The 14,531-nt window shown below is 36.0% G+C and overlaps 1 protein-coding gene across 1 annotated transcript in view; it reads left to right on the plus strand.

Annotated features, from left to right (window-relative positions):
- Positions 1-14,531, plus strand: part of faf1 (Fas (TNFRSF6) associated factor 1) — a 227,694-nt gene that overhangs the window by 152,847 nt on the left and 60,316 nt on the right. Inside the window, exons 13-15 of the mRNA XM_052013170.1 lie at positions 821-975; positions 11,182-11,318; positions 11,760-11,848. Coding sequence (XP_051869130.1) covers positions 821-975; positions 11,182-11,318; positions 11,760-11,848 — 381 coding nt within the window. The remainder of the gene's footprint in view (positions 1-820; positions 976-11,181; positions 11,319-11,759; positions 11,849-14,531) is intronic.

Below are 14,531 nucleotides of genomic sequence, written 5' to 3' on the forward strand. Positions count from 1 at the left end.
TCCATTTTGACCTCTCCAGATTCTTCTCACTTGATAGGCTAATGACCAGCATCTACAAAGAACATGCTGAATCCCACAGCTACCCTAACTGCTCTCTCTCCCAATATTATTCAGTTACATAAGAACAGATAGGACAGAAGTGGACTGTCAGGATCTTGAGCCTGATCTGCCATTCATCAGGATCCTAGCTAATCTTCTACCTCAATGTCATTTTCATGTACTATCCCCAAATCCCTTAATATCCAGAAATCTATCAATCTATATTTTGAACAAACACCATGACTTAGCTTCCACAGCCTTCCAGGCTAGAGAATTTCAAAGATTTGCCACTGTAAGTGAAGGAATGTTTCCCCATTTCAATCCTAAGCAGCATGTCCTGTATTCTGACCATGAGATCTAGACTTGTCGGCCAGGCTAAGCATCCTCCATGTATCCATGTCAAGCTCTGGAAGTTTTGCTAAGATTTCTAGAGAATATGGGCTTAGTCTACCTAATCTTTCCTCATAAGGCAAACTTGTGTTCCTCGAATCAGTTTAATGAATCTTCACTGCACTACCTTTTAAGGGGACCACATTGAAGGTGTGGTCTTTCCAGGATGCTGTATAATTAGCTTCCAGGAACTTGTGCACAAACAAACCTCAGAACTTTGAACATCAACGCTACCCAATTTCTCTCTTTTTAAAAAAAAATTCTGCTTTTCTGTTTTGTGTACCTAAGTGAATGATCTCACATTTTTCCACTGTATATATCTGCTATTTACAATAGAGGGTAACTTGTATTTGCAGTTTTAAGATGAATAATTTCTACTTTCTTTTATCAGAGAAAGCTACTCGCCATCTACCTCCATCATGATGACAGTGTTCTTACAAACGTATTCTGTTCCCAACTACTGTGTGCTGAATCTATTGTCTCCTACCTCAGTCAAAATTTTATCACTTGGGCATGGGACATGACACGGGAAGCTAACAGAGCAAGGTAATTTTATTTTCTAACTTAATGTTTTTTTTTCTTGAGAGCTTATTGATCTTGAATAAGCAATTACCAATGAGGCTATAGTGTTCACTGCTTCAAAAAAAAAGCTCCCCACAAAGATCTAGTGATTTCAATGACAAGAACATGCCTCTTTTCTGATATCTATTGCAATCAAGCAACTATTTCTAGGAAATCTCTAGCATCCAACAACCACAATGTCATCAATATGGCTGAGAAGTGAATCATATTAAAGTATATGCAAAGGCTGGAAGCTAAACAGAAAAAAGCAATTTTGAGTTCACTTTTAAAATATGTTCCATCTTTATTCATATTGTAAAATACACCTGAGCTTAATGTAGAGGATGAAATATTAACCAAGCATTTTGATGAATAAATAATTAAAATCCATATTTTCTTTGGAATATTCATGAAGGAATTACTGTACACATAACAATATATTTATGCAAGTTCTTGTATAGTTTTCTAATTTGAATGTAGCCAGTAAATTATTTTCCCTAAAATTTTACAGAAACACTTTTTAAATTAATCAACAATTTTCCCCTCAAAGAAATGGGGATTCCTTTGAACAAAATATTCCATCCGTATTTGACCACCACCTAGGTATTATCAGTGATGAAATGGATAAAGCTAATTTGTGTGCTGCTTCAGTAAAAGTTATTTGCTATGGCACATGTTTTCTAAAGGTTTGTTAAGGAAGTTGAGTCAAGAGTGAGCGAATATTCTTCCTAGTGTGCGCTCAAAAACAGCGAGACCCTGGTAAACAAAATTATAGTCTTAACATGCATGTTTTCCAGTTAGTTGAATAATCTCTTCTACCATTGCGATTCTAAAGTTATTGTTTGAAATGAAGCAACCTTTAGAATGACCTGATCGATGGAGCCACCAGAATGACCCAGTATTAGAAAACTTGAAGGGAAATAATTTTATCTTCAAAGTAAAATTTATGGCTTGTCTTTCCTCTGAGAGGTCCTGGCAATTCCACATGGAACAGTTGGCACTTCCCTCTGTGACTGTCAGAAATCTAGAACAACCTTCAATGGCAGTAACAAACATGGAAATGAAGAATAACTTCTTGAAAGATGTTTGTTGTCATTTTCTCAGTGGGTTCTGATGTTGGACTCTTCGTGTAGTACAGCAATTGGGTTTTCAGTAACATGCTAGGTTATAGCAAGTCCATAACATAAATAAATTTAGCAGTATTGAATGTCGGATGTTGAAGATTTATCAAGTGTGACATTATCGCGTTTTCACTGGAGAATTCAAACCTATTGCAGTCTTCAGCTTAGTATACAGGCTTAAGTTCTAAACATGTTCCAACATCAAGTCTTTATATCTTTTGTTTATTACATATATGGGGCATTTCTTGATTACAGTGCATGGCTAATATTGAACATGTTGCTGGCGATCCTTGGTATGATAAACTATAGGTGCAAGAAAATTGATTTCTAACTCCCTTTCTTTGCTTTACATTCCCAAACCTTACAAGCTACAGGTTATAACTTTCCTCAGACAGGCACTTACTGAAATAAGGCCTCCTTCCTTTGCATGAACAAAGGGGGCTGTGAAGCCTTTCTAACCCATGTCCTCTGTTAACTTCAATCATTAAGCAAGAGAGTGCAACATTAGAATTGCTCTGAACATCTCTCTTTCTTAAAAATATTGCTGTTTAAGAGTTACACTTCCCTATTTAACAGGCTAAATGTTATTAGCTGTGTCACATTAACATCCATCAAAGGAATCTGTTTAACTTTGTCCTTGCACCATAACAGACAGAAATGAGGCACAAAAAAGGGAACAGATTTGGTGCTTTTATAGTATTGCTTGTTTATATTGGTTGAGCTTTACAAGTCTGGCCATGCCAAACTTCTTGGACCAGCCAGTGTGATTGATAAGCAATATTACGTTGCACTTAGTGCATGAATTTTTTAAATAGATGAACTTTTCTAGCAATTCCTCAAAAATATTTGTATTCTGAAATATTCCATTACTATGAAAATTTTGTGTGAAAATTTTGCTAGTGGGATATTATACATGAAAACTGTAATTATATATTTTTTATTTGGTAACTAATCTGTTCTGGTAGATACTATTGAATTCTGCTACATACCAAAATTTGGTCACGTGAGTGTCTGTCCAACCATCGTATTATTTTCAAATTGAATTAATCAACAGATATTACTTTTTTTGTACACTTCATTTGCTAGTTCAAGACTTTTTTTAAAAAGAAACTTATTTAGAATACATTTACTATTGTAAATGGAAGTGGAGATCTGATCAATAAAATGACAACTAGTAGCAGTTGCATTCTTTATTCTTTATTTTTATGTTTTGAAAGCTTTTAAGTATGATGTACTTTTCTATGTTTTTCACGAGAATTTATTGGTGACAGGTGAAAAGCCGCTTAATTATTTCCCTGAAATATCATTAACACACATTTAATGAAGAAGCTCCAGAAAGAACTATTGTTATTTTTGAACAGTTTTTGTTATCGGTTCACTATTTTGGTGCTCTGATTATTGGATATATATTGCTATAGGATAATAATATGTATATGTTGGGATTTGTACCCCTCCATCTCTAGAATCTGCCATGCAAAATAGAGTGTTAAGTTGCCTGAGCACTTTGCAGCAGCAGGTTTTCCTCACCTGTCATTCCTAATCATCAAGTAATTAACCATATTCACAGCTGCTGACCCTTGACACAAACAAGGCTTTGAATGATGCACGCCTGGTTGGAGAGCAGTTGACCGTGCTGGTCCTGTTTGACCCACTTGCAAATCCACTACAGGTGTGGGCCTCTGTGTGGGACGCAGCTTCCAGAATTGTATGTTGTTCCACTGCTTAGTATACTGAATAGGGATTTTGCTGTAGGTAGTTAAGAAACAGATGGAGTTTAATTGTTGTTCTGTGGAGAGAGATAGAGGGGCACATGATCTGAACTGTTTTCCAGTAGAGTAGTCATCTAAACGTTCCGTCTGTGCATGTTGTGTTTAGAAAGAGGTAGTTAAAGTATCAGCTTTATTTAAGGCTCCCCCAGTAGAGTCCTTTACAAACTATTTTACAAAAGATTAAGATTCCAAAACATCTGGAGCCATTGTCTGTTTCCCACTGTTTCTTCCTGGTTTTCTGGGGCTCCCATTACTGTTGGATTATGTTGGACACTCTCATTTTCTCCTTTTCTCCACTGCTTTTGATATCAGCTCAGCTTTAACAGAATGTCTGGATCAATTTGCAGCATGGTTTAACACCAGATCTACATTCTGCCAACAGTATTTATTCTTTAGCAGTATCCTCACAAACAAGCTAGTGTATTCCTGTAACTTCAGAAGGCCTAGAGAACCATCAACAGGGCAGCATCTAATGACTTTATTAGTGTGAGGTTTCAGATGGACTTATTTATTGTTCACTGCTTTCAGAAAACTATTCATAATTACGACACTTGTTTGGTGTGGTGTAAATTTCCTGCCGATGTAAGTTTGGATAAAAAGTAAAATACCACAGGACCATACTTAGGTAGTTGTTGAAGGTTGGGGATTGACAAATATACTTCCATCGTTTTTCATGTCTCATGTGTTTGCTCATTGTCTAAGTATTAATAAATCATTATTGATATCAGGTAGTTAATCAAGGCCATGTATAATATGAGGTATACTGTAATGCCACAACATATTCCTACTTATAACAAAAACTATATGACATGACGTAAAATGGCTTTGGCAGTTGTGTGCTACCTTTCTTGATTAGAATTACATTGTAGCTTGTAAGTCAAGATGTAGCTCAATCAGTACAAGGAAAATAAAACATCCTTAAACCACAGGTAGGTGTCATATTACATTTTCCATTTTAAAAAAAAGATTTTTTTTCTATTTTCAGATCACAGAAATGCATTTTTATGTTTCAAATCAAAACTGCAGAAACTATTCAATGTTTCTTTAGTCATTTACATGATTAGTATGGCTTGAATTATTTGGTTTTATGTTTAGTCTAGTTTGGGGGCATGTTTATATTTTAATTAGTTTTTGGCAAAATCAGGTATCTGGTTATTAAAAATAAGTTCACTTGAGATTAGTGTCAACTTTCATTCTCCGTAACATACATTTAAGCCTTAATCAATAACTACGGGCTGAATCATGCCGGCTGTGGCTGGTGTTCCTGAAGAAAACAGCAAGCATTCAGTTGCTCCCACATAAGTACACCCTGGGCTTGCACAGACCCACTGTAAATCCAGGTCAAGCTGAGTGACTGTCTGCTGGCCCATCTGTTGCTTGAATGACAAAAATGATGGCATGCATCACTCCAATCTACCTGGATTTGCTGCGGATCAATGATCAGATGTACTACTTTGTGATCAAATCAGTGCCGGCAGTTCTCTTCAGGAAAGCCAGCAACAGCTAGCGTAATTCAGCTCATTATTACCAATTTTGATTTAGTTGCATTTTATAGAGACCTAACGTTGTTTTAAAAACTTTCTTTAGTTTGAATCAATAAAAATATGATTTTTACCAAACACCAGTAAAAGCAGAGAAAACGATTCAAACAATTCCACACTGAGTAGATTAGAATGGGGATTTTTTGCCTGGGTTAGGAAAAGAAATCTAAATTGAGTTACTATAGATATAGATAGATATATATATAGATAGATATATATATAGATATATATATATATATAGATAGATATATATATATATAGATAGATATATATATATATATAGATATATATATATATATATAGATATATAGATATATATATATAGATATATATATATATATATAGATAGATATATATAGATATATATATATATATAGATATATAGATATATAGATATATAGATATAGATAGATATAGATAGATATAGATAGATATAGATAGATATAGATAGATATAGATAGATATAGATATAGATATAGATATAGATATAGATATAGATATAGAGAGAGAGAGATGTGTGTGTTTTAAATTATTTAATATTGTTAAATACATTTTTAAACTTTTAAGCATCTCTTTTTATCAGAGACATCTAAAAACTAATAACATCTTAACAATTTTAATAGGAGGTGAGGCTACACCTCCAGCCTTGCCTTTTGTCAAAGGTCCTCAATGTCCTGAGGCAGGGGCCATATAGAGTTTCCCTGTCTCAGACAGTTCATCTAGCCCAGATTAATAGAGATGGGCATGGATTGCAGGAAGAAATTGACCTTGATTAATCTGGAAAGAAAATTTACATGACAAAGCTATCTTGAAATAGTTACTGTTATATGTTACTGCAGTTTGATTCTGGCTTCTGGTGCTGTCTGTGTGGAGTTTGCAAGAGTTTGCAAGTTCTTCCTGTGATCATATGGATCGCCCCAGGTGCTCTAGTTTCCTGCCATATCCCAAAGCTAGTTGATAAGTTATTTGACTACTGTAAATGATTCCTAATGTTGATGGGTGGTATTAGAATCAGGAGTGATTGGGCTTGTTTATAGGTATGTGTGGGAGTATGGGGTTATTCTGAGGGCCAGCATAGACTTGATGGTTTGAGTGGCCTCCTACATCATAACGAATTATGAACAAAATGTATAATTATAACATTGAGTTGTGTAGATATTTTTAAAAAGATTAACAACGAGTGGTGAAGCCATCCAGTAACAATCCAGTAATAGCTGCAAATCAAGAATTGGAGAAGAGGGAGAAACTTGGGAAAATTATAATCATCAGGAAAGTGGTACTGAACAAATTGTTGTGGGCTGACAAGTCTCTAGGTCCTGATGGACTTCATCCTAGGGTCTTCAAAGATATGGCTTGTAAGAAAGGTGATGAATTGGTTTAAATTTCCAAAATTCCTGAGATTTGGGGGAAAGTTTCATTAAATTGGAAATTCAACTAAGGTTAGAGGCCAATCACATGAAACTATAGGCCAGTTAGCTTAATATTTGCCATAGGAAAAGGTTGGATGCAATTACTAAAAACATTGTATCAGAGCACTTAGAAAAATTCATGGTGATCTGGCAAAGTCAACTTGGTTTTGTGAATGGAAAATCTTATTTGACCAATTTATTGGAATTCTTTGAAGAAGTATCATGTGCTGTTGATAAAGTGGACCCAGTGAATGTACTAAGATTTCTGGAAGGCATTTGATAATGTGCAGAAAATAAAGCCACCTGGTATTGGATGTGATCTATTGGCATGGATAGAAGTTTGACTAGCTACAGGAAAACAATTGCTCAAGAGTTCTATTCTGATTGCCAAAGAAATAAAGAGTAGTGTGCCACAGGAATTGGTGCCAGGTCAGTAGCTTTTATAATTTGTGTAAATGACTTGGAGGAAGACATCAACAGTAAAATTGCTAAATTTGCTGAAGACACGATGATCGATAGAAAAGTACATTGTGATGAGGAAGTAAGGAGGTTGTAAAGGTAACCTAGAAGTGCGAAGTGATTGGTCAAAGATCTGGCAAATGGAGTGTAATGTGGGGGAAAATGTGAAATTGTCCATTTTGTTGGGTAAAAGAAATAAGTTGGCTCTTGAGATGCAGAAGAGAGTAGGTGTCTGAGTGCATAATTCGCAAAAAGGCTGGTAGGCTAGTATGGAGGTACAGCAATAAATTTAGGAAAATTAACAATGTTATCCTTTATTGTGAGGGGAATTGAATACTTACATACAGAGGTTATGCTTCAGTTGCATTGGACATCTGGAATACTGAGTTTAATATTGATGTCCATAATTAAGTAAGGGTGTAAATGTGTTGGAAGGGAAGGGTGGGCCCTCTTATGAGAAAAAGTTGGACAGGCTAGGCTTGTATCTGCTAGAATTTAGAAGGATGAGAGACAATTTGATTGAAACCCACAAGATCATAAAAGGTCTTGGCAGGGTGGATATAGCATGCTTCCTCTTCTGGGAGAGTCTACAACTAGGGGTCACCGTTTAAAAATAAGGGATCATCCACTTAAGGAAGATATAATGCAAACCTTTTTCTGAGGGCTATGAGTCTTTGAATCTCTCTTTGCCAAAGCATGATGGAAGTACAATCATTAAATACTTTTAAGGCAGAAGTAGGGGGAGGCTGAAGTTTATCGTGGAAGGAAATTAGCAGGTAAATAAAAAGATACAAGGATTTGTTCCTAGCTGCTTGAAAGAAATGTGACATCCCCACTAGCTCTTGGGAGCCTCTGGCCCACAATCACTTGAAGTGGAGAAGGAGCATTGGGAATGATATTGAGAACCTTGAGGCAATGCACCAGAAGCGTACAAAAGCCCTTCATAAATGTTGGAAGGAATACATCCCCTTTAACTGTCCTATCAGCTGTCTCCTGCCCCATCTCTGGAAGAGTGTGCTGCTTCCATGTTGGTCTCATTAACCATCTCAGAGTCCACAAAATCAGAGCAAGCCATCCTTAATCCTGAGGAACTGCCTAAGTAAAAGAGGAGTTGCTGTTCAGACATTGCTAAGCCTCACGACCCATCTATGGGATCAGGAGACCCAAAATTGATTGGAACCATGCTTCGCTACCAGGTTAGTATAGATGTATGGAGCATATGGTGAGCAAGTCTGAGCAGATGGCCAAATCAAGGACTGTTTGGTCCATCTTTTTCCATGTTCTCCCATTCTTGCACAGCCATAATGTTATTATTTGTAATTTTGCCTGGGCATTGAGGTTCTACATTATATAATAAGCAAATTGAACAGGAAATGAAAGCCAAGTCCCATGATGGCTGTCTGTCGTCTGTCTTACTGTCCATCCAAAATTCCCATCATGGTGAAAACCCTTTGCCAGAAATTGTCTTGCAGATAATTTAGGATTCGTTGTAAAATTGAGCCTTTTGATTTTATGCAAATTGTTCAACTTATTATAACTTTTCTTTTAATGCTGCATATTCACTTGGCCGGAAGTTATGATGGCTAAAGCTTAGTCCCAAGAAAACACTCCCATATTTGAACCAAAAAGAAAAGGTGCAATGAGCTACCATTTGTTTTATTCTTCACTGCTCTGATCATATTCCAGATATCTCTAGCAGAGAAGTTTTAAATTGGAATTCTTGGGGGCAGGAAGAGAAAGAACCTTCAGTTTGCACTTGTTCCTTTGTGGCCTTTTTATGCATTCAGATATTTTAGATGCGAAATCTGTTCATAGCAACAGATAGCTTTATAGTTGTAATTTCAGTACTTTCACGTACTTTCATAGTGAATATGTGGGACTTGGGGCTAGAGTGAGAGCCAAACAAAAATTGGTTATTTCCAACATCAGATTTTTTAGTATTTTTAAAGCCTGTGACACAAGCAGTACTGCAAAGTATTCCTTCCAAAAAGTTGCCTTTAGGAGTCTATCTTTGCTATCAGAACAAACCGCAAAGTTATATCAACGTGATACAGTTGTCTATTTTGAAAAATTGCTTTTGTATAGTAGCATAGATACGGGTTATTTAATTTTATTTTAATGATCAAACTGAAGTAAGAAAGAGCTCCTGCTCAAGATGTAGTTTTCAAAGCTGTACTTATGCCTTTTAATGAGTTTAGTGATATTCTAATTTGGATTATTTCTCTCATCCAGTGTCATTACAATTACCATTACAGTGTGATAAAATTTTAGTTTTGAATATAATCTTCGATTGTTTTGTAATCACTAAGGTAAATTGATGGTTAAACAGAATGGTGGGATGATTGAAATGAATTATTACTTGGTTTTGCAAATACAGTGTGTTAAAATTTCATGTATGTATGGGCATCAGGAAATTAAGTAAGCTTCATGAAGGCAATCTTCTGCATCTGATTTTCCTTCCTACGCTCAGGTTATCTTTTGTGTCCAGCCTGTGGTGGCAAGTACTTAATCCTTCATTTTGTTTAGCTCTTAAATGGTAAAACATTTAAGAATTGATAATGCTTCCAGAAATGTAGGGATTCACCCATTGTGATTTATTTAGTATTTATCTTCAGAACCATTACATAGAGGAATTTTTACATGAAATTAAAGTAGATGTGATGTTGTTTTCATTTTAGCGTTTTGTTTTTAACAATAAAAATTGATTTTTACACATTTTGTTTGTATTCACAACTTAGTAAAACAAAGTGGAAAAAGACCACTCCCTGCATTTTACTTGAATTCAGATGGAAATGATCACATTGTCAAAATTTTTTCACTTGAGGATCATCATTCCCATATATAGTTTTTTTTGTCTCTCAATAACTTTATATGAATATTTAACTGAACAACTCCAAAGTATATGAAGAAATGGCAGATGGAGTTTAATCCGGACAAGTGTGATGTGTTGCACTTTGGGAGGTCAAATGTAAGAGGAAGGTATACAGTAAATGGCAGGACCTTTAAGGAGCATTGATGTACGGAGGGATCTTGGGGTCCAAGTCCATTCCTCCCTGAAAGTGGCAACACAAGTAGGTAGGTTTGCTAAGAAAGTATAATACATGCTTGTCTTCATTGGTCGGGGTGTTGAGTATTGAGGTTGGACAAACTTGGATTATTTTCTCTGGGGCATCAGAGGCTGAGAGGTGACCTGATAGAATATAAAATTATGAGAGGCATAAATAGGGTAGATGATCAGAGTCTTTTTCCTAGGGTGGAGGACATAGATTTAAGGTGAGAGGGGGAAAGTTTAAAGGAGATTTGTGAAGTCTTTTTCCCCCACAGAGTGCTACGTGCTTGGAACACACTGCCAAAAGAAATGTTGGAAGCAGACACAACAGCAACATTTAAGAGGCATTTAGACAGGCACATGAACAAGCAGGGGATGGAGGGATACAGACAATGGCAGATGGGATTAGTTTAAATTGGCATCATGGTGGGCACAGACATCGTGGGTCAAAGGACCTGTTCTTGTGCTGTACTGTTCCATGTTCTATATGATAATTTTGAAAATTTCACTATCAGTCATTTTACAAAAAGCAATGTTGTTCTCACTATTGCATTTTGCTGGTCCACAGCACAACAGTGAAGTTACCAATTGTGACATCTTTAAAGTGATGGCTAGAAAAGGAATTCCAATTGTAGCATGTTATAAATTTTATGTAACTTTGTACAAGAAAACAAGTTTGTAGATGAGAATATTTTCAAAGCCAATTTCAGATAAAATAATAATATTGAAAGTACTGTAACTGTAATTCATTGCAAAGTGAATTTTTAGCCGTGTGCCTCATTAGATCACAAATAAACTTTGAATGCATTACTTGGCCTAACTGCTTTTACCTTCTTTCTACAGATTTTTGAGTATGTGCACAAGACATTTTGGCAGTGTTGTGGCACAGACAATTCGAACATATAAAACTGATCAATTTCCACTACTACTTATTATAATGGGAAAAAGATCTTCGAATGAAGTTTTGAATGTGATTCAAGGTAATTTCAAGTACAAGGTTGATATTTTTGGATATAATTTATGTAAAATTTGTCAGTTTTTAAACTTGCGTCTATAATATGGATGACATGATAAAATTTGAATAAGGTGCCTTTTTATTTAGTCCAGTATCTATATCATTAAATCGCATGTTAAAATGCTTCTTGCTAAATTCATCTTTTCAAGATTTTTATTATACTCTCACCTAATGCCTCCAACCTGATCTTTTCCTATCTGTAAGAAGCAAATGAGTTAAAGTATATGATATAAAAATAGCTATGCTAGCACTCAAAAGGAATCCATTCAATCTAATCTTGAATTCATACCCTTTTTAACAGTGCCACTTCTTAATGCTTTTCTAATGAAAGCTGGAATTGCTTCCCTCTATTAAACATTCAGTAATCTTAATAACTTAAAGCTCAATTGTGTTCCTTTGTTGCTAGGTAACACAACAGTAGATGATTTAATGATGCGGCTGATGAACGCCATGGAGATCTTTGCAGCTCAACAACAAGAGGATATAAGAGATGAGGTAAAAAAAAAATCTGAGAAAAAATTTTGGTACTTGATGCAATCTATAAGAATATGTTGTGAATACGAAAACAAATCTTTCTGAAAATACAAATTAGAGAAGCATTTGGAAACTTCTAGCGAAGTATTCCCAAGAAGCAAAACAAGAATGAAGATGTGAAAAGACAAGTCATATTTTAAACAACAGCTTGTATTATAGGGACTTTTACTCTAGCAAAACATCACTTGTTGCTTCATAGGAGCATGGACAAACAGATTTGATCCTGCCTTGGGATAATAGGGTTGGTGATCAAATACTTGGTGAAAGAGTTGAATTTTAATCAGCTTCCTGAAGGAGGAAAGGTAGAGAATTTTAGAGAGGGAATTCTAGAGTTTAGAGTCCTAACAGCTGAAGGCACGGCTTTCAGTGGTGGAACAGTTAAATTCAGCGATGATCAGGTGGCCAGACTTGGAGGAGCACAGATATTTAGGGAGGTTGCAAGACTGGAGGTGAGCTGAATGATAGATGGGGTGTAAGGCTAGGGAGGGATTTGAAATTGAAGAATTGCTTAATTGGCAGCTCGCAAGAATAGGAGTAATGAGTGAGCAGGAATTGGCTGGAAATGAGGGCAGCATGGTTTTGGATGGCATGTTTACAGAAATAGAATGATGGGGCCCAGCTAAGAGTGTAGGGAGTTGAAGTGATAAGACTATCTTTTATTTAAAAAAAAGAAACATGGATGAGGATCTTGATAGCAGATAAGCTGAAGCAGGGCAGAATAGAGTGCTTTCACTGAAAGGGGAAAAAAGCAGTCTTAACTGAGGCACAACTATGTGGCCTGAAGCTCAAATATGACACAAGGTTGCAAAAAAGAATCTGCCTTGTATTAAGACAGTGCCTGGGATAAGGATGGAATCAGTGGCCAGGGAACAAACTTCGATGGGAGAACTAAAGAAAATAACTTACCCATTCTAATGACGGAAATTTCTTTTAATCAAATATTGGATGTTGGTCAAGCAGTCTGACAATTTGGAGATGGTGGAGGGTTCAAAATCTGGAGGTGAGATTGACTTGAGTATTGTTTCTGTAATTGGAAAATAAGAAGTGGTTAATGATAGATCCTTGGAAGTCCCTTTGGTGATCGAGGTGTGGGAAGAGAAGCCAATGCAGCCACTAAAAAGGAGTATTTCCTAGTTCTACCTATTGTCTTCTTGGATATGATGCTCAGTATAACAAATAAGGGCATTAAGGACATTATTTGTTTCCAAATAAATTTCCCTCAGTTGCGAGATTTATTGTTTTGCACTTGAAAGTTTACTTTTGAAAAATTTAAAACTTCATTTATTTCCCTTCACTAAAGCTGGTTATGTACTGGTGGAAGTAACTCCAAGAATGCTGATTATGTCCCCTGTCTAAAATAAGCAATTATTCATATGTGTAAATCTGTAAATTCAGGATTATTACAAATCCAACCCTGTTCTCACCCAGTGCCAAATCTGAAGCAAAACAATAAAATGCTACAAACTTTCATCAGGTCAGGCAGCATCTATGGAAAGAGAAACTGAGCTAGTGTTTCGTATCAAAGACCCTTCATCAGAATTGGGAAGGAGAGAAAATGTTAGTTTTAACTTGCAGGGAGGGATGGATTAGGCAAAGGAAAGATGTCTGGTAAGGTGAGGCCAGATTTGCTGTGATGATGAGCTCTTTATGAAGCTGGCTGGTTGATTAATTAAGGAAGTTAGAGAAAACAAACAAAAGGGCCTATAAAAACTGTGAAATGCAGATCAATGGTGTAGGAAAGTGTCATCAAATCAAGCACTGTCAGTGGAGAGAGAAAAACTGAGGATGACCTACAGCTGAACTGGCTAGTCCTGATAGAACCAAGGAAAGTGAGTTTTCTGAAATTATTGAATTTGATATAGAGTCTGGAAGGTCGCAACGTGCCCAGATGGAAGAAAAGATACTTCCCTTAGTTTATTTTTGTTTTAAGTTCTCAGATAATTGGACACCTTTTACAAACGGTTCAGTTGGCCTCTCGTGTTTTTCCAAAAAAAAAGTTAGATTACAATTTAATAAAGCACCCAGAACTTAAAACATTGTAAAATAAGAAAAAGTAAATAATTTTTTTTTAAAAAAGTAATCTTTGCACTGTTGCACCCTTATTCAAATAAATGTGGTTGCAAGATGTATCTGCTCGGTGCATCTATGCTTTGATACTAGAATTTAGCAATGGCATAGGCTTGGTTGTACGTCACTGAAATCTGGAACAGCCAGCAAGAAGTAGGTACGATATGTCCCATTGCTTCAAATGAAGCTTATAAATGATCCTAATTAACTTCAACAAATAATGTTAAAAATGTGCATTTAATAATGTGCTTAAAAACTTCTGCACATGTTTTGACTGTGATGACTGGCTAGAATCAGATGAAGCTGACAAATGCTTATTGAAGCCAAGACTGCACCTTTTGTTTTGTAAAGGGAAGTATGTCTGTGTCCTGAAAGTTCTTGGAGATATTTGGATCATGTGAAGGATCCTGGCCTGAACCCTTTACCCCCCACCCCCCATCCATCTGTCTTTCAGAACAATAACTCTTCTTCCTCATTCCTGTTATGCTATGTCTGATCAGTTTGCAGCAGCCCAGCAAACTGCTTCCAATGCCCCTATTTCTTCTATATTAAGGAGTGTCTTGCACTCCACTGAATG

The sequence above is a fragment of the Pristis pectinata genome, chromosome 3 (genome assembly GCF_009764475.1).
Source record: "Pristis pectinata isolate sPriPec2 chromosome 3, sPriPec2.1.pri, whole genome shotgun sequence".
Taxonomy (NCBI): Eukaryota; Metazoa; Chordata; class Chondrichthyes; order Rhinopristiformes; family Pristidae; genus Pristis; species Pristis pectinata.